The sequence below is a fragment of the Malassezia sympodialis genome, genomic scaffold (genome assembly GCF_000349305.1).
Source record: "Malassezia sympodialis ATCC 42132 genomic scaffold, msy_sf_16, whole genome shotgun sequence".
NCBI lineage: Eukaryota > Fungi > Basidiomycota > Malasseziomycetes > Malasseziales > Malasseziaceae > Malassezia > Malassezia sympodialis.
Window position 1 is genome coordinate 171,479 of NW_017387814.1, and position 23,341 is coordinate 194,819.

General features: G+C 61.5%; 13 protein-coding genes across 13 annotated transcripts; 7 read left to right on the top strand and 6 right to left on the bottom strand.

The window, feature by feature from the left end:
* Nucleotides 1–783: 783 nt before the first annotated feature.
* Nucleotides 784–2,340, top strand: MSY001_2988 (uncharacterized protein; the record flags this gene model as incomplete). Its single annotated transcript, XM_018884871.1, has 1 exon — nt 784–2,340. The coding sequence occupies one exon, from the start codon at nt 784–786 to the stop codon at nt 2,338–2,340; it is 1,557 nt and encodes a 518-aa protein (XP_018741488.1).
* Nucleotides 2,341–4,087: 1,747 nt separating this feature from the next.
* On the bottom strand, nt 4,088–5,615 carry MSY001_2989 (uncharacterized protein; the record flags this gene model as incomplete). The annotated part of the gene is made up of 2 exons (XM_018884872.1): nt 4,088–4,135; nt 4,176–5,615. 2 exons carry the CDS (start codon nt 5,613–5,615, stop codon nt 4,088–4,090), a joined length of 1,488 nt encoding a protein of 495 aa, XP_018741489.1.
* A 79-nt stretch (nt 5,616–5,694) lies between these two features.
* Nucleotides 5,695–6,753, bottom strand: MSY001_2990 (uncharacterized protein; the record flags this gene model as incomplete). Its single annotated transcript, XM_018884873.1, has 1 exon — nt 5,695–6,753. One exon carries the CDS (start codon nt 6,751–6,753, stop codon nt 5,695–5,697), a length of 1,059 nt encoding a protein of 352 aa, XP_018741490.1.
* A 706-nt stretch (nt 6,754–7,459) lies between these two features.
* MSY001_2991 (uncharacterized protein) lies at nt 7,460–8,733 on the top strand (the record flags this gene model as incomplete). Its single annotated transcript, XM_018884874.1, has 2 exons — nt 7,460–8,480; nt 8,504–8,733. 2 exons carry the CDS (start codon nt 7,460–7,462, stop codon nt 8,731–8,733), a joined length of 1,251 nt encoding a protein of 416 aa, XP_018741491.1.
* Nucleotides 8,734–8,751: 18 nt separating this feature from the next.
* MSY001_2992 (uncharacterized protein) lies at nt 8,752–9,340 on the top strand (the record flags this gene model as incomplete). Its single annotated transcript, XM_018884876.1, has 2 exons — nt 8,752–9,158; nt 9,190–9,340. 2 exons carry the CDS (start codon nt 8,752–8,754, stop codon nt 9,338–9,340), a joined length of 558 nt encoding a protein of 185 aa, XP_018741492.1.
* A 151-nt stretch (nt 9,341–9,491) lies between these two features.
* On the top strand, nt 9,492–10,479 carry MSY001_2993 (uncharacterized protein; the record flags this gene model as incomplete). The annotated part of the gene is made up of 3 exons (XM_018884877.1): nt 9,492–9,557; nt 9,596–9,664; nt 9,829–10,479. 3 exons carry the CDS (start codon nt 9,492–9,494, stop codon nt 10,477–10,479), a joined length of 786 nt encoding a protein of 261 aa, XP_018741493.1.
* A 281-nt stretch (nt 10,480–10,760) lies between these two features.
* MSY001_2994 (uncharacterized protein) lies at nt 10,761–12,191 on the top strand (the record flags this gene model as incomplete). The annotated part of the gene is given in 3 exon segments (XM_018884878.1): nt 10,761–10,823; nt 10,856–11,083; nt 11,103–12,191. 3 exon segments carry the CDS (start codon nt 10,761–10,763, stop codon nt 12,189–12,191), a joined length of 1,380 nt encoding a protein of 459 aa, XP_018741494.1.
* A 16-nt stretch (nt 12,192–12,207) lies between these two features.
* MSY001_2995 (uncharacterized protein) lies at nt 12,208–14,028 on the bottom strand (the record flags this gene model as incomplete). Its single annotated transcript, XM_018884879.1, has 1 exon — nt 12,208–14,028. The coding sequence occupies one exon, from the start codon at nt 14,026–14,028 to the stop codon at nt 12,208–12,210; it is 1,821 nt and encodes a 606-aa protein (XP_018741495.1).
* Nucleotides 14,029–14,088: 60 nt separating this feature from the next.
* MSY001_2996 (uncharacterized protein) lies at nt 14,089–16,383 on the bottom strand (the record flags this gene model as incomplete). Its single annotated transcript, XM_018884880.1, has 4 exons — nt 14,089–14,896; nt 14,923–14,999; nt 15,032–15,086; nt 15,146–16,383. The coding sequence occupies 4 exons, from the start codon at nt 16,381–16,383 to the stop codon at nt 14,089–14,091; spliced, it is 2,178 nt and encodes a 725-aa protein (XP_018741496.1).
* A 56-nt stretch (nt 16,384–16,439) lies between these two features.
* On the bottom strand, nt 16,440–18,113 carry MSY001_2997 (uncharacterized protein; the record flags this gene model as incomplete). The annotated part of the gene is made up of 1 exon (XM_018884881.1): nt 16,440–18,113. One exon carries the CDS (start codon nt 18,111–18,113, stop codon nt 16,440–16,442), a length of 1,674 nt encoding a protein of 557 aa, XP_018741497.1.
* Nucleotides 18,114–18,289: 176 nt separating this feature from the next.
* On the top strand, nt 18,290–20,467 carry MSY001_2998 (uncharacterized protein; the record flags this gene model as incomplete). The annotated part of the gene is made up of 1 exon (XM_018884882.1): nt 18,290–20,467. The coding sequence occupies one exon, from the start codon at nt 18,290–18,292 to the stop codon at nt 20,465–20,467; it is 2,178 nt and encodes a 725-aa protein (XP_018741498.1).
* A 162-nt stretch (nt 20,468–20,629) lies between these two features.
* Nucleotides 20,630–21,520, bottom strand: MSY001_2999 (uncharacterized protein; the record flags this gene model as incomplete). Its single annotated transcript, XM_018884883.1, has 1 exon — nt 20,630–21,520. The coding sequence occupies one exon, from the start codon at nt 21,518–21,520 to the stop codon at nt 20,630–20,632; it is 891 nt and encodes a 296-aa protein (XP_018741499.1).
* A 98-nt stretch (nt 21,521–21,618) lies between these two features.
* Nucleotides 21,619–23,334, top strand: MSY001_3000 (uncharacterized protein; the record flags this gene model as incomplete). Its single annotated transcript, XM_018884884.1, has 1 exon — nt 21,619–23,334. One exon carries the CDS (start codon nt 21,619–21,621, stop codon nt 23,332–23,334), a length of 1,716 nt encoding a protein of 571 aa, XP_018741500.1.
* Between the last annotated feature and the right edge of the window lie 7 nt (nt 23,335–23,341).

Genomic DNA, 23,341 nt, shown 5'->3' on the forward strand with positions numbered 1-23,341 from the left:
ACATGCCGTCTTTCCTTGAGCTAATTCACGGTTCAAGCACTGTGTAATTGCGCATTCCCTCAAATATACATTTATAGGCAATGATTATTCTCTACAGATGGTTCGCGTCTCGTATCCCAACCTCTATCTCCCGCTTGAAAGCTGCGTACGGTCTTGAGCCTGTTTTAAGCTTTCTGCGTCCCATGGATAAAGTTTATGTTGCGAACTGCTCATTGGTCTCTGACTGGCACCAACTCAGAGCCAGAATCAAGTTTTATTCGTCCTTGTGGCACGACTGGGGCACGTATGTGCCGTGTCGCGCCCACGTTGGGGCTAGGTTTTACGGGGTATGACCGACGGCGGCTGTCGCGTCCGCATCTCCACATTCCTAAGCATCCCGCCATTTGCGCGCCCGGCACGCGTAAATCGGCCGACCTCAAAAAATAATTTGTCCAAACTCTCTGTGATGCGCGTGATGCTGCCCCACTTTTCTGTCCGCGGAACTTCGACGCAAGCCTCGTGCATAAGGCTCGCATAGATGCGTAATTGAACACAAAAAACCCGGTTTGATTCGCTCACATATTGCTGAGTAGATGTCTCCTCGCAGCAATCAGCTAGGGAAGACGCAGGGCATTCTCGCGTAGATGATGCTCCGATGCGCCGAGGCAAAAGCGCGTGCTACTGGTGTTTATTTAAAAGGACGGATCCCATCGAAGTTCGTTTCTTCATCCCAAACGACTACGATCCACGTAGTTTAGGGTCGTCTTTCTTACCTTTCACACTCTTTTGTCGATTGGCTACATTATGTACACGGCTAGCCTTCTTCGCTGGCTGGCTCTTGCGGTGCTCGCTATGGTGCCGCTTGTTAGCGCTCTTGGCCTGGTCCCGTACCCCGACCAGGACCCCTTCTACTACCCTCCCGATGGTTGGCAGAACAAGGCTCCTGGTGACATCTTGCGCTCGCGTAAGATTCAGGCTGCCTCGGTTGGTATTCTGAAGTTCAACATCGATGCCTGGCAACTGCTCTACCGCACGAACACTATCAACCGGAGCACGCCCTCTTACACGGTGACTACTGTCCTGGTGCCGCAAAACGCCGACCACAGTCGTGTTCTTACCATGTCGTCTCCTCAGAACTCCAACTACATCCGCTGCGCCCCCAGTTACGCTTTCCGTCACTCCGGTGTGCTCGAGATTGCTAACTTCGAGCCCCGTTGGGAGCAGATGATTTACACTGTCTTCCTTGAAGAAGGCTGGATTGTCAATGCTCCTGACCACGAGGGTCCTGGCTCGCTCTTCTCTGCTGGTCGCGCCGGTGGTCACGCCGTCCTTGACTCGATGCGTGCCGTTACGCGCTACGGTCCTCTGAATGTTCCCAAGAATGCTAAGTTCATTGGTCACGGTTACTCGGGTGGTTCGATTCCGAACGGCTGGGCCGCTGGTCTTCACAAGGTTTATGCCGGCGAGCTGAACGTTGCGGGCTGGACGCTTGGTGGTGTTGCCTCGGACCCTCGTATGACCTTCCAATACTTGGATGGTACGCCCACTTCTGCACTGGTTCTGGGTGGTGCCGTTGGTCTCATGGATGCCTACAAGGACCAGCTGTATGACCTGTTCATGAACGATGTGTTCACCGACGAGGGCAAGGACGCTATTAATGTGATCCGTCACGTCTGTGTGTACGAGGCTGTGATTCGCTTCTTCGGCACGCAGTTCCAGAGCCCCAAGTACGTTAAGGGCGGTCGCAACATTACCGACATTCCCCAGGCTGTGAAGGTTATGACGGAGAACACTATGGGCCAGTACCCCAAGTACACTCCTATTGCTCCTGTGTTCATGTTCCAGGCTACTCACGACGAGGAGATTGTCTGGTACCAAGCGAACACCACTGCCGTCAACTGGTGCCGCTACGGTGCGAACATTCGTTTCCTGTCGTACACTTCGGCTGAGCTGAACCATGTGATGACGTACCTGTCGAACGTTCCCTACCTTCTGTTCTTTATGCGTGACCGCTTCGATGGCAAGCCTTACTACAACGGTGGCTGCCAGTTTGATGCCGAGCCGAACAACCCTTCGTGGGATGCGAACATTCTTGGCGAGCGCTTCCGTGAGGCTCTTCTGGCCATCGAGGACCTTCTTGGTAAGGAAATTGGTCCCAAGGACAAGATTCTGCGCCAGAAGCTCAAGGACGGCAAGAACCCCAACAAGGACGGTCTGACGAAGCTGAATGGTATGCAGCGCACGACGGTCACTCCTGGTGAGGGTGGTGACAAGTCGAAGGAGTCGAAGAAGGCTTCGTCTAAGTTTGCTCAGCTTAAGAAGGAGGGCAAGGCTCAGAACTCTACCCACAGTGGTAACTAAATTTTTCTCTGTCTTCTGCGCGAGTGTTTCAATTTTTTGCTTGCGTAGGTTCTCAGAGGTCCGTGATGGCTATGCACTGGCTGCAGGCTTTCTAGGGGGATCTTATAGAGTTAGTCTTCAGTTAGTATAGGAATGCGTTTACATGATTATCTATGGATTCGAATGCTTGGTTATGCCGGGAATGGGTGCGTGATGGCATAAACTAGCCACCTTCACGTTTCCTGACTTAAATGTTTGCCTTATCACTATGGCCACGCTCGCTATTAGAACATCATATCTAGTGGTTAGTAGACAATAATGACTGCGTACCAAGGCAAAGCTCTTCCAAGCAGCAGCAAGCCAGCATCGCCATAAGACACGCACAGCATCCGGTTGCGGCATCGCCACCACCACCGCCTTGAGGGCGTTGGATGTATACCTGCTATGTCAGCTCACCGTATTAGCTCGTACAGGCTGTTGCTGCTGGGGACCGGGGTAGTAACCGCCTGGCTGACCACCGTAGGCTTGTTGAGGCGGAGGAGGCTAGACATTAGCTCATTCGCAAAGGTCACGTACATAGTAGCCACCTTGGGGCGGGTAGCCACCCTGTGGGGCGTACCCGCCCTGAGGGGGGTACCCTCCCTGCGCACCAGGAGGGGGGCCCGGCGGAGGCGCATAGTTACCACCTCCGCCACCGTTGTAGTAATCCTTAGCCGACATCGTTCCTACAGCAAAACATGCGGTGTGGTGCCGACGCCGGTTGACACCGCGGCGTGTCCAGGCATGCGTCTGAAGCCTAATAGGCCAATCATGACTAAAAGTCCGTGACGGTGGCGTGCACTGCAACGCTCCAAGCTGCACGGGCGTGCTGTGCTCGAGCCCGCGAGTGAATCGATACATCATGAAGCAGCGTACGAGCCAGAATGAGCGACCACCACCTTCGAGATACCAGCATCCTGATCCACTGCTTAGGCGGCTGCGCCTTATAGACGGCCATGGCCTACCTGTGGATTTGAAGTCGACGTTCCGAGAAACCCAACTAGTTGTGTTCTACTTTGGCAGTCAATGGAATGCATCTGAAGCGAAGGGATGTCAGAAGGTATGTGCATGCAGACTAAGAACGCAGCTGGTGTCTCGGCTATGCCGGACGTATCCCCATGAGCTCAAGGTGCGATGGCCTCTCTAACCTCAGACGATATATGTGAGTGTCGACTCAGACATCAAACTGTATGAAGCTGCTACACGCAATAAGGTCCGTTACTGTACAATCTGACATCTAGCCATGGCTTTCTATGGAGTGGAACGATGGATCGTCCGTGGACCCCGCCACACTCTCTGAGGACACGGACGACGACGACGACATGGACCAAGACAGACCCGAGCCCTTTCTACTGGCCGGCGACGATGATACGGACAAGGCAACTGTCGAGAGCGACACACAAGGAAACTCGTACGTTCTCCCATTCAGCCGCGTCTACATGGCCGACCTTTTCGACATTGTCATGACGCCGCATTTGGTCGTTTACCATATTCCTTCGCGCACCTTGCTCGACAAACGTGTGCGTCTTTCGCGACTTCGCTCCTCTCAGCTCGAAGCCACTGTGGAAACTTGGCTGAAGGGCGAGCCATCCGCATCCTTCAACATCATGGACATGTTCTACATTTCCCCATGGACCTTTATCATGGTCATCCTGGCTCTGGTTTACTTTTTGTTGGTGCTCATCGGAGGTGAGCAATACGATATCCAGCACATCATGGCTAGATTCTCCTAGGTCCGGTAATCTCCGTTGATCTGTGGGTAAACATAGACAACATACTGCAATGTACTCTTTGCTAAAATCGCAGGTCCAGAATACGGCCTCGGCACAAGCACCCTCCTTCCACGAACCGCCTTGCAAATCCATGTCGATATAGATATCTTCTTGGGCTAGCAGTTCAGCCGCCTTGACCTCATCGACGTGCTGCGGTACACCATTCTTTAACGTGTGGATCGGCGACAGACCGCTGGCATTCGGAGGCGGAACAAAAGAGACATTTACCTTGGTCGGGTCCAGCGACCATGCAGGTGACGATGAAGGTACTGCCGCATAGCCTGCTGCACATAGAATCCGGCCCCAGTTAGCATCTTCGCCGTGCATAGCACATTTGACAAGCGCGGAGGTACTGATGGACGAGGCAATGGCGTGCGCCTGTTCGTAGGTCCCTGCATTCTTCACATGCACTTGTACAAACTTCTCTGCACCTTCACCGTCGCGTACGATCAAGTGCGCCATTTCGATCGACATTGCCTTGAGTTCCTCCGCAAAAATGTTTACCAGCTCGGGGTGCGTTCTTTCACTGATTTCCCCTTCGACCGGCGATCCGGTGCCTATCACAGGGGCCTGACCATTTGCCAGCGCCAAGATCGTGTCATTTGTACTCATGTCTCCATCGACACTGATACAATTGAACGACTCCCGCACCGCCTCCTCCAAGCAGCGCTGCAGCGTCGGCGTTGCCACTGGAGCATCCGTGACAAACATCCCCAGCAGCGTGGCATGCAGGCCTCCTGGGCTTGTCATGTAAGGGTGAATCATACCAGCACCCTTGTCAATAGCCGCCATACTGCACAGCCGGTTGCCCAACTTGAACTGGCGCGTGCGCAGCTTGGGGAACGTATCGGTCGTCATGAAGGCCCGCGCCATCTCGAGCCAAGCCTCTGGGTTGCTCTGCAGCACATGGCCCCTCATCAAGTGCTGTATCCCCCGGAGCATCTGGGGCAGCGGCAGGCGCACCCCGATAACGCCCGTCGACATCATCAGTACATCACTGGCGGTGTCTGGGCCATTGTGCTTACCAGCGGGAAGGAGCTTTTGCAACTCTTTGACCAGTGTCTCTGTATCTTCGTAGCCACCTTGTCCCGTCACAGCATTCGCACACCCACTATTCACAAGCACGGCCCGTGCCCGGGCATGGGGTCCTTGCGCTTGCAGGGCCCTGGTGGCATGCACCACAGGCGCGGCTTGAAACTTGTTTGAAGTAAACGTGCCTGCCACAGAGGCTGGCGTGCTGGATACGAGAAGCGTCAGGTCAGGCTTTGGTGCGTGCTGCGGCGCTGCATCCGTGGCGGGCGCCGGGCTGATGGCCTTCTTAATACCTGCATAGGTCGTTGCCACTAGATAGCCGCGAGGGAGCGTGCTGCGGTCTACAGGCACGACAAAGCGATCCGCCTTGTTCATGGTCGAATGCATCCGCTTCTGCAGGCTCGGCATCAGAGCCAACTCTGCGGCGCTCCAACGCGCCAGTCTCGCACACATTCTGGAGGTCTGGAAGCCTAATCCCAACTGGAGTCATCTATGGCACGTGGCCCCATTCCCTATTACAAAGACCTATTCATCATGCCCAGCGGCCGAGGAGTGCCATGATACCGGCACCCAAGCACACCTCGAAAATGCTGATGGCCACTTTCCACATTGGTGCCTTGTGCATCTTTTGGTTGAAAACAAAGTCGTGGGCAAGGAGCTCCACAAGACCCGTATAGATAAGAATACCCGCCGAGACAGCATCAAAGACGCCCGTGACATAGTAGCCAGTGGGCGTATCGGTCGTGTACGTGTGGCGCACACCCAGGCCGATAGCCATACCAATTGGCGTGCAAATTGAGTAGCCCATAGCCAACAAGCAGGGCCAGAGAGTGCCCATTTGCGCGGGAAGGAACGCCAAACGCGAGCCAAGACCCAAGCCTTCAAACAGCTGGTGGAATACAATGACTGGGTACAACACCACAAACTCGTCATCCTCGCCGTGGTACTCGCTCGTCGCCAGCGTCAAACCGATAATCACCGAGTGGAAGACCACACCTAGTTCAAGCACCATAACACCGACAACCTCGGAGGCCACGGACGCGTCCTTCGAGAAACCAGAGTCGGGCTTGTTGGCCTCGACGTCGTTCTGCAGCTTGATATCGTCCCTAATAACCTCGTCTTCAGAGTAGGTGACGTCGGCAGCAATTGTCTCCTGGGGCATACTAGCATCACCGTGACCCGCAGCGTGGTGGTGTCCGTGAGTGTCAATGCCATGCTTCTTCAAGTACAAAGTGCCCAGACGGTATGCGAAGAATTCGACAATGAACAGCAGCATCATGGAAATTAGAGCAAACCCATAGGCCATAGGATAATTCTGGAACGCATCGCCCAAGCAAGGCTGACTTAGTTCATCTGCTGCCGGCTCAAGTAAATGAATAAAGGCCGTGGCGATAATGACACCACTACCAAAGTATTTGGCAAAATCGTAAATGAACTGCGGGATAGTCAGCCGCGGGATACGCTTCGTCACAATAGGGAACAGCGTGAATAGCGACGTCGTTACCAATATAACAAAAATGGCGCCGATACGAACGCCCATGTTATCCACGTCATTGACGGCACCAACGCAAACATCCTCGTCATCTGCCATCTTGATGTTATAGGTACAAATACAAGCTTGATTTTTAGGAAGAATATATACTTGTGTGAACACACAAGACTACTGCGAGGGTAATGGGGAGGGGTGAGCGACAAGTACCTTGGCACGCCGCTCACACAGGCACTACGTATCGATTCTTGAGGCCGATGCGGTACTCAATGGCGGATCCCCGTTTCCATAGGAATTCAGTTCGATCTGTGCAAAGTGATTCGCTCGTTCTTGCTTAGTTCGCGCGTACCGTCAGCCATTCATAATCTGTCTCAAATTTTTTAAGAATTTCCTGCGATCTGTTGGGCGAGAAATCGGGCCCAGGTTTGAGTACCACATGGCACAGGCAGCTCCACATCTGTGCCTAGTTTCCAAGCCGTCGCACGAGCTCTCCATGGATCCATCGGACACGGACCACGTCCGTGTCGATGATCGCTCACAATCTCATTCTTATGATGACCATGATGGAAAATCGTCGTCGATAAAAAAACACCATCACTCACGTAGGGAGTCTGATCCCCACCGTGATCGAGACCGGCAATATCGTCACGACCACGACGGCCATCGGCATCGACACCATCACAGACACTCTGACCGTGAACGAAGAGGGCATTCACATCATCGACACAAGTATTATCGAGACGAGGAGAAGCAAGAACATGGATCTCGAGCAGATGACTCATCACCTGCGCTCCAGCGTGACAGCTGGATGATCTCGGGCGCCGACGACAGGGATCTATTTAGCGCTATGGGGCAGAGTGTCAAGAAATCCCAGGATCAGAAGCGGTCCAACCCCGCCGAACCTGAGATCAGCTCCCGGGAACTCAATCCTTCATTAGCACCTCGGCCTCATCAGGCGCCACAGGAGGATCAGCGTCCCAAGAGCCAGCCTCCGTATGGCGGCCCGGGTTACAAGTGGCGACTCATGAAGCTTCAAAGAACGTATGAAATGGCTGAGCAGAGAGGTGTCCCGGTTGAGGAAGTGGCTATGGAACGCTATGGCAGCATGGATGCGTTTGATGAAGCACGTTTGGAGCGTCAGTTTGTGGAAGATCGCGATGGCTCACTGGAACGCTCCAGACGCACGTCCATGCACTCTCGGGCAGGCTTTCGTCGGCCTGGTGCTCCGCCTTCCGCACCATCTTCCACGCCCGCCACGTCTCGCTCGTCCACGTCTGCCCCATCGTCATCATCGCCAAAAGGCCCATCTATTCCTCGTGTTCTTCCGACACAAACGGGTCCGGTATCCGCTTCTCCGGCTCCAATGAGTGTGGATGCCTTGAATAAGCTGGAGGCCAGTGTCTTGCGGGCCGAGCTGATGGGACGTCCTGACGCTGCGCAGCTGCGGGCTGAATGGGAGGCTGCACGTGCCGGTCAGGGTGACATGTCTTCGGAGCGTGTGGAAGCGGTACCCGTTTTGGATGGATTTGGGCGCCTCTACGATATTGGTTCTTCGTCTAGTTCCCGCGACCCTAGTGCGGACAAGGAGCGGCCCTCCAAGCGCTCCAAACATGAAGATGACGGATCTGAGGCGTTGTCCGAGCTAGTTCGTCAGGAGAAGTTTTCCGCAGGGCGGGCTGACCAAAAAGACGCTGATGCGATGCTGGCCCATCAAATCATGGCCGATCAAGGCTTCGAAAATGATCTCGATTACATGGATGAGGAGGCGAAACGATTCGCTCGTCGCCGCATGCGCGACGACGCGCTGAAGCGCCAATTTGCTGTCCAAGGTGTGTATTCTCCACTAACCCAGACTTTGCGCGCACGAAACGGGCCTTGGATGAGTGTCCCTTTTGCTGGCAGGATGATGGTGCAACACCACCCAGTGCGAATATTGTATCGAGTGGGACGTGCGTCTACTTGGCACTACCAGATCGAGAGCCGCTGGTGGAGGGGCACTGTTGGATTGTTCCGATGCAGCACCATGTGAGTTCGCTGGATGTGGATGAGGATGGATGGACGGAGATCCGCGTACGTGCCTGATTCTGACCGCAGAATTTCATGAAGTGCCTGATTCGCATGGCAGCCGCCCGGCAGCAATCGGTGGTATTTTTCGAGACGGTTCTCTCTCTGCGCCAGCAGAAGCATACCTATCTGGAGGCGATACCCCTTCCCAATGATGTTTTCCCCCAGGTACCCGCGTACTTCCACCAGGCCCTGTCCGAAGTGGAGTCCGAGTGGGCGGACCACACTCAAGTGATTGAGTTCTCAGAGGCGCGGCCGTTCCAGCGCAGTATGGTGTCGCGTCTCCCCTACTTTATGATCCAATGGGACTACAAAGGGCAGCGTGGCTATGGGCATGTGATCGAGTCTTTGCAAGGGCAGTATACAGGCCGGCCCGCAGGACCTCAGACAGACGAGCCAACCTTTGAGGATGGCGACCACGTGGGTGGACATGGCTTTCCCAAGTGTGTATTTTCTACGACGCTGACATGGCAGGCACTTTGCACATGAGATCATCGGTAACATTCTCGATCTTGAGCCCTTCCGATGGCGGCGCCCTCGCCATGTGACGGGCATGGCGCAGCAGCTCGAGGCGTTCCGTGCGGTGTGGGGGCCCTACGACTGGACGCGCGAGCTGGCGCCGTAGGTGCACGGACCATTTCACGTGACATGTTCCCATAGCGATTCAAAACTGCAATCGTCGGCCGAACCCCGACGTCCCTGGCCGGCCACGTTTTCTTCGGGCGCTCGCGCTGGATCTTGCAACCAGTCCTCTCACCTTTGCGTCTACTACAGCCATGGTTCGCGGACCGAAGCACCACCTGAAGCACCTTGCTGCCCCTAGCTCGTGGATGCTGGACAAGGTATGTGCGCATTTCATCAGGAGACACTAACCATACAGCTGTCCGGCACCTACGCCCCGCGCCCGAGCACCGGTCCTCACAAGCTCCGTGAGGCTCTTCCTCTGGTGGTATGTACCGATGCCCGGTGGCGGTACGCCTCACCGAACGATGATCCCCAAACTACATGCATGGCTTTCCGATGCCTTTAGGCGTGTGGACAACCTTTGTTAGGCGTCTGACGTTCTGGGAGCGACCGGCCACGGGCTACTGAGCAGGCATACTAACTCGACAGATTCTGCTGCGCAACCGCTTGAAGTACGCCCTCACTGGCCGTGAGGTGCAGTCCATCACGATGCAGCGCATCATCAAGGTCGACAACAAGATCCGTACGGACCCGACCTACCCGACCGGCTTCCAGGACGTCGTGTCGATTGACAAGTCGGGCGAGCACTTCCGCATCCTCTACGATGTGAAGGGCCGCTTCGTTGTGCACCGCATCACCGCTGAGGAGGCTCAGTACAAGCTGCTGAAGGTGAAGCGCGTCCAGCTGGGTGCCAAGGGCGTGCCGCAGATCGTGACCCACGACGGCCGCACTCTCCGTTACCCCGACCCGCTCGTGCGCGTCAATGACACCGTCAAGTATGACCTGGTGAACCAGAAGATGGTCGACTTTATCAAGTTCGACACCGGCGCGCAGGTCATGGTGACGGGTGGCCGCAACATTGGCCGTGCTGGCCAGCTGATCCACGTGGAGCGTCACCACGGTGGCTTTGACATTGTGCACATCCGCGACCCTGCCGGCCGTGAGTTCTCGACGCGTCTCAGCAACATTTTCGTCATTGGCGACAGCGAGAAGCGCTGGATCTCGATGCCCCGTGGCGGTGGTGTCAAGCTTACCATCACTGAGGAGCGTGACCTGCGCCGCAAGCAGCGCGAGGAGTAAGTCGCATGATGCGGCGTGCTCTCCGGCAGGTCTCTCTGCTACGTTCATGCCGTGCCTGTCTCTGCGGGGCTGGCACGGCATCTATAGTGTAGGGCCTACGCGTGTAGGCCCCCGCGTTTGGACTCTGTGTACGGCTCTCCCTTAGTCCAACAAAAACCATCGATGGCTTCTTTTCCTCGTAGTGTGGCGTTGCGGGCGTCGCGTATGTTTGGGGCACGTGGAGGTGGGCGAGGTGCGTGTTTTCCTTGCCACGTACCCACACGCTCTGCTGCCTGCCGGCCATGAGTGAGGACACCAAGTCGTCGCAGCCTGCGAACATCAGCCGTGATGGCGAGAAGATTGCGGTACGTAGCTGTGTACGTGCTGATGCGCACAGGATATGGAGTATTATGAGCTCCTCCAAGTGCGGGGTGACGCCACGGAGCTTGAACTCAAGAAAGCGTACCGCAAGGCGGCCATCCGCAACCACCCCGACAAGGGTGGCGACGAGGAGACGTACGTATGGCACACTGACGCCAGCTTCAAGCTGATTGGTGAGGCATACCGTGTCCTGAGCGACTCGAATCTTCGAGCCGACTATGACCGCTACGGCAAGAAGTATGTTGTGCATGGCTTACCGATAGGAAACCGACCGAGGAGGTCGGACTGAAAGAGGCTACAGAGATGGTGCGTTTCGTCGGCTGACCGTGCAGTTTGGCCAGCTGTTTGGTGGTGAGCGCTTCGTGGACTTGATCGGCGAGATCAGTCTCATCAAGGACTTTAGCCGCGCCTCGGAGATCATGATGACCGACGAGGAGCGCGAGGAGATGGAGCGCCAGCTACGCGAGCACAGCGCTGGCGAGGGCGCCAGCGCCGACGCCGGTGCGTCGGCCGATGCCGGCGCGCCCGCGGACGCTGCGGCGGGCGCCGCCCCGTCGGAGGTGGCGGCGGCGAGCAAGCCGGAGAAGAGCGGCAAGCACAAGATCTCGCCGGAGCAGCGCGAGAAGCTCGAGGAGTTCGAGAAGGAGAAGGCAGAGAAGGAGCGCAAGCGCGTGGCTGACCTCACCGAGAAGCTGAAGGACCGCATCCGGCCGTTTGTCGATGCGCGCAACCCCGGCGCGGCCGACGACGCAGAGACGCAGGTGTTCCTCTCGCGCATGCGCGAGGAGGCCGAGGACCTGAAGCTCGAGTCGTTCGGCGTGGAGCTGCTGCACACGATCGGCGCCGTGTACCTCACCAAGAGCAACACATGGCTCAAGACCAAGCGCGGCCACTTGCTCGGCATGTCCGGCTTCTGGAGCCGCATGAAGGAGCGCGGCGGCATGATCAAGGAGACGTGGAACGTCATGGGCAGCGCCGTCAACGTGCAGATGAGCATGGAGGAGCTCGCACGCCGCCAGGAGAAGGGCGGCCTCACCGACGAGGAGCTCCAGCAGCTCGAGCAGGACGTCAATGGCAAGATGCTCCTGGCCACATGGCGCGGCACGCGCTGGGAGGTCTCCGGCGTGCTGCGCCAGGTACTCGACAATGTGCTCAACGAGAAGGGCGTCGGCGAGAAGACACTCATGCTCCGCGCGCGCGCGATTGCTACGCTGGGCGCTATCTACCGCGACGTCGTGCCCGACGAGTCGGACGACGAGCGGCGCGAGCTCGAGCGCCTCGTGGCGCAGGCCGCTCAGAAGAAGAAGCGGCGCAACAAGGAACACTCGCGCCTGGGCTTCCTCCGTAGCTAATACCCGTTCTCTGGCACTAGGCACTCCATCGATTCCCACACGCCAGGCAGCCCGTCGTAGCTGGCCACCATTGGGACACAGCGTCACACGCCGGCACGTACGCCTGGCGCGCACAGCCGCCACACGTCCAGGTATGCACCCCATCAATCACCGCGTACGTCACCACGCACCGGTCGAACAGGTGCCCGGCCGGACACCGCGCCGTCGCAGCGAGCTCGGGCGGCATGTGTGCATCACACGCTGGGCACACCTCGTCCGCGTCGGCGGCGGGCGGCACGGCCAGGCGCGCTCGAAGGCGCTGCAGGCACGCTGCCACAGCCGACGACGTGCCGGGGGCGTGCGCGCCTTGCGCTAGCGCCCGCGCAAGGCGCCGCGTGTAGGCGGCCGGCATCGCGGCGTCCCACACCGCGGCACGCACCGCCAGGCCGAGCCACGCGCACAGCTCGCGCGCCCCGTCGAGGTGCGGCGCGGCGGCCGCAGGCGCCATGTGCGCGCCCCACGCCAAGCACTGCGCTTCGCGGTGCGCAGCGCGCCATTCGGCCGCGCTGGCCTCACGCTGCCCCAGGGCCTCGGCGTGTGCCTGCAGCTGGGCGAGACGCTCACGCAGCGGCGCCCACAGCGCACTCGTATCGGCCTCGCGCTCCAGTGCGTACGCCCACGCGCGCCACGCGACGATCGGCGGGAGAGAGGCGTCCGGCAGCGGCCGGTCACGGGGCAGCCACAGCGTGAGTGTGAGCTTGTGGCTGATCATGTAGCGCCACGACGCCGTCTCATCCGCACTCGCGAGCGTCGCCACCAGGCCGGACGGATCACGCGCGTAGCCCCACACGGTCTGCTCATGGGGCAGCGCCGCGATCTGTACGCCCGCCCGCGAATACATGCGCCCGTCGTCACGCAGTGTGCCGCGTGCATCGCTGCCAGCCGCATGCACGCCTAGGTCCAGCGGCACGGACGCGGGCGCCGACCCGGCGCGCCACGACACGAGCGCACTCGGCGTCGACCAGTGCAGCACCGGCCCGCCGGCCCAGTGCAGGTCCGAGACCTGCGCTAGGCCTATCGCGCATGTCCCGACGTGCGTCCACGCCGGCCCGTCGCGCAGCGAATATACATGCATGTGCCCCGCCGCGTGAACGGCGAGTCGCACCGTGCCATCGGGCTGCCATGCGCTCCAGCTTAGCGCATACACGGCCTGCGGCACACGCACACTCGACACGACGCGCGGCGGCCGTTCGAACGCGTCCCAGAGCACCACATCGCCACCGCGCGTGCCAGCCGCGAGCCACGCATGCCGCTGGGGCGAGACCGGCGACCAGCGCACGGCGGAACACTGCGTCGCGAGCGTGCGTGCGACGCCCGTGCGTGCCTCGGCCCACTGCCCACAAGGCACGTCCACGCTCACATAGGGCCCGGTGCGTGCGTCGCCCTCACACACATAGAGGCTCAGCTGCCGCCGCGCATTGATGGCGGCAAGCACGCATGTGTGCCGAGGGCCCACGCCGGCGGGCGACCAGGCCGCGGCGTGCCACGCCTCGCCCAGCGTGCTGGGCGCGGTGGCCGCGGCAATCTCTTCGTCGGCGGGCTCAGGCGCCGGCGGCATGCGCGCAAGCTCGCGCTTGGCATCCACGCTCGTCACCGACCAGGGCGCGCGGGCCTGCGACGCCTGCGCCACATCGCCCGCGTCGTCGCGTGCGTAGCCCACGAGGGGCGTCACAATGTGGATGGCGCCGGCCGTGACAACGGCGAGGAGGCCCTCCTCGGACCACTGCAGACAGTCGGCGGCACGGCATGCGCGCCCCGTGGCCCAGGTCGTCGAGCTGACGACGTCCGCCTCCCACATGCCACACACGCGCACGGGCGGAGAGGGGAAGGAGGGTGTTTGGCTATGAGTGCCTCCACACTACACGTCCGAGACAATGCCCTTGGCCTGGGTCGCGCGGCCCCAGGCGGCGTCGACGCGATCCAGGTACGCCTGGATCTCCTTGACGGTGGCCTTGCGCGTGTTGCGCACCTCCTCGCTGTCCGTAGGGATACCATCGAGCTTGAGCAGCTCGCGTAGGAGCAGTTCCGAGAGCTTGCGCTGCGTGAGGGGAATACGCTGCGGCGGGATGCACGCCTCGTCTACGGCGCCTGACGCGTCGTGAGGCGCCTGCGACTGCAGGCTACCTGGCGGCGCATCGGGCAGCGCCTCGATCGTCTTTTCCAGGAGCTCCAACTCTGGCACCAGGTCCCGCTGGCAGTGCTGGCTCACCTGCGCAATCTGCTCAAGGTGCGAGGGTGCGTCTGTGGTGCCCGGCGCACCAGCGCCCGCGTCCTGCGCCGGCGGCGCTGCAGGGGCCGCGCCCGCACGTGCAACGGGCGCCATCGTCGGCGCCGCGGACGGCAGCGACTCGGCGTCCTGCGCGGATAGTCCGCCCGCGGCTCCGCCCTGTGGTGCGCCCTGGGGCGTGCCCTGTGTGCCCTGCGCCTGTGCCGATGCTTGGGCGCGTGCTTGCGCCTGCTGCACGTACGCGTCGCGGGCGACGAGGGTGATGCGCGAGCCCGAGTGCAGGCCATACTCTTGCAGTGACACGCGGTCGTCTTTGAGGAACAGGCCCTGGAACGCAACGAGCACCTGCTGCACCGGCAGGGAAAACACGGCGGCAAGTTCCTGGCGCAGGTGGCCGAGCGTAAGCGCGCCCTGAATCTGCGGGAGGGTCACCTGGTAGCTACAGTGAGAAGTGCGTCTGCGTACCGCTGGCGTCCATACACGACGTCCAGCCACTCGACATCGGACCACGCCGACGGGGCCGACTGATTCCAGCGGTTCCACTGGTTCGAGAACCACGACATGACCGATCAACAAAGAGAAGCTGCGTGCCGATCTGGCAGGCCCGGGGGCGGCGCAGCTGGCAGGGACTATGTGCACGTGGCTTGGCGGTCGGGCCACGCGGTCGGCGCCCGATGGCGCGCGCTACTGCGGTGGCAGCGAAAAGAGCGGCGTCGCCATGCGCATCTTGACTTGGGTCGGATGCGGGAGCGCGCCTGGCTCCATGGCATTGGTATCTGGGATGCGGCGTGTCTGCATCGCCGAGCGCTGGTGCATCGGCAGCACCTCGGGCTCGCGCGGCGCGTCCGGCGCATTCGGCTTGTCGTTCTTTGCATTGTTGTAGAGGTATAGGCCCACGAACGTGAGCGCAATGCCGACCCACTGCCATGCAGTCACGCGCTGGCCGAACCAGGCAATGGCGACAAGGATGACAAACACCCGCTTGAACAGGTTGGCGACGCTGTACGTCACGGGCGACACGTGGGCCAGCACCTGGAAGGCCAGCAGATTCTGCGCAAAGTGCACAATCCCGTTCGACACGAGCAGGTACAGAGTGTAGAGGCCGACGCCCGGGGCCGTCCGCGCGGCCATGTGGCCCACGTCATAGTACAGCGTCATCGGCAGCATGAGTACGACGGAACAGGCACTCGAGTAGAACAGGATGTTGACCTTGTCCAGCTTTTCGGGTGCATTCGTCGCGGCACTCACAGCCGGCTTGAGCAGCTTCTTCGAATAAATGTTTTGGGCCACGACAATGAGTGTGCTGCCTAGCGCCGCTGCAAACCCGACCATATCTTCGCGCTTGTTCTTCGACAGCGAGCTGCACGCGAGCACAACACCCGTCATAAGCGGCACAAGCGCCACATAGGTCCGCAGCGAGTACGGCACACGAAAAAAGAGCGCGTACGACAGCACGGTAAAGAGGGGCGAGAGCGCCTTGATGGTGTGCACCAGGCTCACCTCAACGTGGCTCACGGCCAGCGAGCTGAGCGCGTGGCCCAGCACGTTGAAGATGCTGATCTGCACAATCTCGCGCATCTGCTGCCACGAAATGCGCACGAGCCGCTTCGCCAGCGTAAACTCCCCCAGCAACGACCGGCGTGTGCCGAGATAGCAAAACAGGTTCACAAACACAAACTGCACCAGCGTCAGCGTCACAGGGTATGGGAACAGGGGCGCGCCCGGCAGCACCTCGCCGGCCACCTTCGGTCGCGACAGCAGGCTCTTGCTCGTGTTGGACGTGAGCGCCGAGCTGGTGTACCACAGCACGCACAGAGCGAGAAGGAGCGGCACCGACGACGCATGCGACTGCGCATCAGACGCCACTCCATCGCTGTGCGCGCCCCCACGCCGCGCTCGCGTCTCCGCGGGCGGCCCTTTGGCCATCGTCGCACGTGTCGTGTCGCTCCCGACGCGGCGGGGCCTCGTTCATGCTTATGTAATTATGGGTATCGTGCGGCGCTCGCGACCGCCTGGTGGAACGTCCGGGGGATGCGCGCCGGCACCTGCAGGGTGCGTAGGCACTCGTCCACGCGCGCGACGGCGCGCGGTGGGCTGGGCGCATGTCGCACAGCTGTCGCAAGGGCTCGACAGCGCTCAGGGTGGTCCCACACACGCGCCCATGTGGCCGGCACATGCGGCGCGGTGCGGGTGAGCAGGTCGAGCGCACGCGCAAGCAGGGGCCAGCCCATGGGTGCCTGAGCGACACGCGCACGCGTACGGCGACCGCGGCGCACACCGATCATGTGCGTCCATGCGCCGACAAACCGCGTCCATAGCCGCACGAGCGTCGCCGCAGGCGGTCCCGTCGTGCGTGTCGTCGGCGCGCGCCAGAGGTCCGCGTCCACGCCGGCCGCGAGAACGTCCAGCATGGGCGCGAGGCGCCGTGCGCGTGCATGCCGGCATGCCTGCGAAAAGATGAGCACGAGTGTGCGGCGCTGCAGCTCGCGCGCGCTGTCCGAGGCGTCGCGCGCGATCCATGCCTGGAGCTTGGCCGCCGCCTCGCGAGATCGTCCGCTGGTAGCGTCCATCGCGATCTGTACACGCTCCAGGAGTCCGTCGTCGCCACCGAGCGTGTCAGACACGAGGGCGAGCTTCGCCCGCATTTTCTGTAGGCTCGCGCGCGATGGGAACGGCGAGCATGGCCGATGTGCGCGGCGCGCCTCGCTCATGACCGCCTGGTGCTGCGCGGCGAGCAGCTGTAATTCCAGCTCCAGCATGTGTGCGAGTGAGCGGCGGAATGCCGCGAGCGGAAGCGCGTCGTGGTGGCATAGCCACACGAAAAAAGCATCGACCAGGCGCTGCACTGGCGCGACCTTTTGCGCCATGCGCTCTGTGCCCACATGCGCCGCTGCTGCGCGGCGCACCGGAGCGGCAAGTGCATGCAGGAGACGCACAAGCATCGCGTCGTTCAGGCGCACACCACTCTGCTGCATGTGCTGGAGCAGCACATCCATGCTGTTACGAGGATGCGGCGCCGACGGATCGTGCTGAAGCCGCAGCAAAGTATAGTGGTATCCATCTGCAGCACTCAATATGCTGCTCTCGATACCAAGCCGCAGCATCTCGTCCATGCGCGCCCAGTCGTGTGCGTGTGCATGCAGCCGCAGCAGGGCCTGCCACACGGCGGTGTCAGGCAAGTGCCCGGCACAGACATGTCCATGCATCGCACGCCGGGTATGAGGCATGGGGTCTGCGCGCATGCGGCGGAGCAGGCGCGTATATGTGCCGGGGCCAATAGGGTGGGGCGCCGCCCAGATGCCTTCGAGGAGCGCTGTCAGAAGCACGTCGCGCTGAGGCGCGCCGATCGGTACGTGCAGAACGCAGCGCAGGAGCGTATCGTGCCAGCCGGCGCCGGCAGCCGCTGACGTCTCAGGTTCCTCGAGCACCTCTGCGCACACGCGCTGCGCCTCTGCGTGCGTCAGCGCGGGCTCTTTCCCAGCGCGTTCCAGTGCACGAGCGGCTGCCCAGGGCGCGATGCGAGGCGTGTTCGGCACGGGCGCCGGCGGCACGCGCGCCCTGGATATGGACGCGGCATACGCACTCGTGCGACGCGCGCCCAGCGGCGCGGCGCGGCCGAGTGCGCACACACCCGCACACGCAGCGAGCCGCGGCATGGCTCGTGGCGTCACGAATCGAAGCGCAGGCAATGGTGTTCGGCCGAGGGGCCACGACTCCACCGCGCGCGGCTTTTTTTTCTTGGCTCATGCCAGCGCGGGTGGCGCGGCCGCACGCCTTCAATGCGCGCACGCGCGCGTCGCGCGAGCAAAAGCGGCGGCATGACCAGCGAGAAATGGACGAGCTCGAGGCGGCATGTGCGACGCTCGAGCTTGGACCGAATGATACGGCGTTTACAGCGGTGCCGCTCTCGCAGCGGACGCGGCAGGGCCTGAAACGCGCGGGCTTCATCGACATGACGCCGATCCAGCGCGCATCCCTGCCGGCATCCCTGCGCGGCCGCGATGTGCTGGGCATGGCACGCACGGGGTCGGGCAAGACGCTTGCCTTCCTTTTGCCCGTCCTGGAGCGCCTGTACCGCCAAAAGTGGTCGAGCCACGATGGGCTGGGTGCGCTCATTGTGTCGCCGACGCGCGAACTCGCGATGCAGATCTTTGATGTGCTGCGCAGTATCGGGGGGGCGCACACATTCTCGGCGGGTCTCGTGATTGGCGGCAAGGACCTGAAGCACGAGCAGGACCGGCTCAGCCGGATGAACATTCTCGTGGCGACGCCCGGCCGCCTGCTGCAGCACTTGGACCAGACGGTGGGCTTTGATGCGACCAACTTGCAGGTGCTCGTGCTGGACGAGGCGGACCGCCTCCTGGATATGGGCTTTGCCAATACGCTGAATGCGATCGTGGAGCACCTGCCGCGCTTGCGGCAGACGCTCCTCTTCTCGGCGACGCAGACGAAGCGCGTGCAGGACCTGGCGCGCCTGAGCCTGCGCGATCCTGAGCACATTGCCGTGCAGGACGACACGGAGGCGCGCACGCCGCAGCACCTGGAGCAATTCTACATGACGGTGCCGCTGCCCGAGAAGCTCGATATGCTCTTCTCGTTCCTGCGCTCGCACACACAGTCCAAGGTGCTTGTGTTTATGAGCTCGTGCCGTCAGGTGCAGTTCGCGCACGAGGTCTTCTGCCGCCTGCGCCCTGGTCTGCCGCTCATGGCTCTGCACGGCAAGCAGAAGCAGACACGGCGCCTCAAGATCTTCACCGACTACAGCCGCAGCAAGCACGCCGCGCTCTTCGCTACGGACATTGCTGCGCGTGGCCTCGACTTTCCTGCCGTCGACTGGGTGGTGCAGGTCGATGCGCCGGACAGTGCCGAGACGTATATCCACCGTGTTGGGCGCACTGCGCGGTACCACGCGCACGGCAAGGCGCTCCTCTTTCTGCTGCCGAGTGAAGAGGCGGGCCTGCTGGGTGCACTGGAGCGAGCCGACATTCCCATCACGGATATCCAGGCGCGCAGTGCCAAGGTACAGCGGATCTCGCCGCAGCTGCAGTCGTTCCTGTTCCAGGACGTGGAGCTGAAACACCTCGCGCAGAAGGCCTTCGTGTCGTACGTGCGCTCTGTGCATTTGCACAAGGACAAGAACACGTTTGACCTGGCCGCTCTTCCGCTCCCCGAGTACGCAGCGTCACTCGGCCTGCCCGGTGCGCCGAAGATCAAATTTCTCCGCGAGGCACAGGCGCAGGCGCAGGCGCGCGCTGCAGCGCTCGCCGCGCAGAGCGAGAGCGACACGGCGTCCGAGCCTGACGAGCCGCCGGCGCCCAAGGCCGTGCGCACGAAGCATGACCGCCTATTTCACCGCACGAACCAGACTGTGCTGAGTGACCAGTATGCGTCGATGCGCGCAAGTGATGACGAGGAGGGCTTTGATGCGGGCGGCGCGAGTGACGACGACGGCGACCTGCTGACACTAGCGCGGGCGGATCACGACCTGGACGAGCACAACCAGGCGGAGCCGGCGTCGGCGCACCTGTCGAAGCGGCAGCTCTCGCGAGGCCAGAGCAAGAAGGCCATGGCCGCAGCGGGTCTGCGTGGCTCGGGCGACCGCGTCGTATTTGATGACGAGGGCCAGGCGCGTCCGCTGTACGAGCTACAGGACGAGGAGGCGTTCCATGCGCAGGGCCACGTCCAGGCGCAGATTGCGCAGCACGAGGCCGAGGCGCGCGCGCGGATGGCGGAGGCGGATGTGCGCGACAAGACACTGGCCAAGGAGAAACGCCAAGCCAAGCGCCGCCGGCAAAAGGAGATGGAGCGCCTCATCGCGGAGCAGAATGGCACGCGTGCGCCCTCCACGGCGCAGCTGCCGTCGGACGACGAGGTTGCCTGGGATGACTTGCCTCTGTTGGACAATGACGATGGCAAGGACGACGACGACGATAACGACGACGAGGCACCCCGCAAGCGTGCGCGGGTAGACGACCTCGAGGCCGAGGCCCTGCGCCTGCTAGGTGCCTAGATACCCAGGTACGTACGTGAGGCGAGCAGGATGGTACTTGTAATTTGCGCCTGAGTGGGGTCGCCGCGACGGGCTTGCTTGCCGGCAATGCCTGGTGCCCCCAGATGCTGCAGCTATACGACTGAGCCTCGCCCATCGCTTTTGTTGGAGCTAATTCTGCAGCTATACAAACTTGCCGAACCAGGGGATGAGCGACTGCGCGAGCGTGAACGAGAAGACCAGCTTGGGGCCGACGACCAGGACCTTGGGCGTGAGGCCCTTGAAGAAGGCGGTGAGGCCCTCGTTCCTGATCATGTCGCGGATGATCGCGACACCGCCGACCTTGGACTCGAAGTTGGCGTTCTGAATGCGCGTCTTGACGACGTCGAGCGGCGCCGCCACGGTGATGCTGGCGACACTGCCGGCAATGCTTGCGACGAAGTTTTGGGCCCACGTCGCATCCGAGTAGTTCTTGAGGCCAAACACATACTCCTTTGTAAATGCACTGCCGCCGAACAGCGCGAACGAACCTGGCGCATTGCGCGCAGCCGTCCAGCCCCAGCCGCGGTACAGGTTCACATTCTCGTCGAGGAGGATGCGCACAAAGCCGCGCGAGCGGAACGCCTCGGGGTTCGTCTGGCGCTTGATCTTCAGCACGTCGAGCGGCAGCAGCACAATCTCACCGATACCGGTCAGCGAGCCGGCCGTCGCACTCATAATGCTCTTGCCGGTGCGCTCGCCAAACACACTCTCAAACTGCCGCTTGTGGTGCTTGTTCAGGTAGTCGTTGAAGTACGGCTGACCGCCGAACTTGTACACACGCTGCAGCACCTTGTAGCCAGCCGCATAGCCCAGACCAGGGAACAGGCTCAGGAAGCGCGTCGTAAGCGGCGCGTGCGCCTTGTCCTTGAACAGCACGGCGGACATGGACGCGGTGCGGTCCTTGTTGCTCATCAGTCGCTTCGCCACAGTGTCCACGGGGTGGAACACGAGCAGCTCAGCAATGCCCGATGTGCCCGAACCGAGCAGACGCGCTGTCGCAGACTCCTTGTACTTGCCGGCCGGCGGTGCCATCCTGGAAGACGGTCGCAGCGACGGCCGTCGGCCCAGCCCCCCACATACCGATCACGTGATAAACTTGGTGTACGCTCGTCCGCCACCCTCCGACCCCCATGCGTGGCGAACGCGAGGGAGCCGCGTCGCCGTGGGCCGTGCCCGCGGGGCACGCTGTCGACGAGCCATCGCCCAGCCAGGAGATGGAGGTGGGATCGGTGCGCTCGAACCTCTCCGGCATACTTGTCGGCGAGTTTCTCGGCGCGCACCGCCAGCCGTCCGGCGCCCGTGCGGAGGAGGGCGCGCCTCTCCTGGCGGAGGCGCCAGCGCCTGCCCACAAGTTTGTGCAGCCGTCTATCTCGAGCATGGGCAATGCTTCTGGGTACGGCACGATCCGCCCCCCATCGCACACCGTGTGGACCGAGGCGGCCGAGGAAGAGGAAGACGAGACAGCCGCCACGGAGCGGGCCCTCTTCCACCAAGAGTTGCGCACCATCTTCCGCTTCACTGTGCCTGTGGCGGCTACGCATCTGCTTGAGCTGAGTCTGTCTGTCGTCTCCGTGCTGAGCCTCGGCCACCTCGGCACGGTCGAGCTCGCCGCGGCGTCGCTCGCTGGTATGACGGCCAATGTCACCGGTTTTAGCGTGCTCAGCGGCCTCATCTCCGCGCTCGATACGCTGCTGCCCGCCTCGTATACGCGCAGCCCACGCATGATGGGCCTCTGGACGCAGCGCGTCGGCGTCATGATCGCGCTAACGCTTCCATGGATCATTTTGCTGTGGCTCAACGCCGAGCGCTTCCTACTCCTGTTGGGCCAGGAGCCTGCCATCGCACACAAGGCCCGCCAATTCCTCTCCGTACTGTCTCTCGGACTCCCTGGACACGCCATCTTTGAGCTGAGTCGTCGGTTCCTGCAGGCCCAGGGACTCATGCATGCACCGACCGTGGTGCTCCTCGTCGTGTCGCCGATCAATGCGCTCGCCAACTACCTGCTCGTATGGGGCCCACCGTCGATCCGGTTCGGCTTTTTAGGCGCCCCGCTCGCGAGCGCCATCTCCATGTGGCTCATGGCCCTCTTGTGCACGCTGCAGTGCATGCTCGTTTCGCACGGCACCTGGGACGGCTGGTCCTGGCAAGCGTGGGACCGCGCGGGGCTGAAAACATGCTTCCGGCTGGGTCTCGCGGGGCTGCTCAGCCTTGCGTCCGAGTGGTGGGCGTGGGAGATCGTGGGCCTCGTCACGGCCGCCCTGGGAACCACCGCGCTCGCATCGCAGTCCGTGCTCCTCATCACGTCGTCCGTCACGTATCAGCTGCCCTATGGCGCGGCTGTGGCCGCCTCGGTGCGCGTCGGTAATGTCCTTGGTGCAGGCCATGCACTTCATGCGCGGCTCGCGAGCGATGCCGCGATCTTCGTGTCGGTGCTGATCGGCCTGTTCAATTCGTCCGTGGTGTTCTTCACGCGCCGGCACCTCGGCTTCCTCTTCAGCAGCGATCCCGGCGTCGTCCAAATGGTCGCTTCAGTGCTGCCGATCGTGGCTATCTTCCAGTGTGCCGACTGCATTGCGGGCATTGTGGGCGGTATCCTGCGGGGCTGCGGGCGACAGACCCTGAGCGCGGCTATCAACTTGACGGCGTACTATGTGGCAGGCATCCCCGTGAGCCTGTTCCTCGCCTTCGGGCCGCCCCAGCTCGGCCTCGCGGGCCTCTGGTGGGGACTCACTGCAGCGCTTTTGTATGCCGCGATACTGTCCCTCTGGTTTGTGCGCCGCACGCACTGGGAGTCCATCATGCACCATGTTCACCAGACCATGCATGCAGGCACAGTCGAAGCCTAGAATGCCT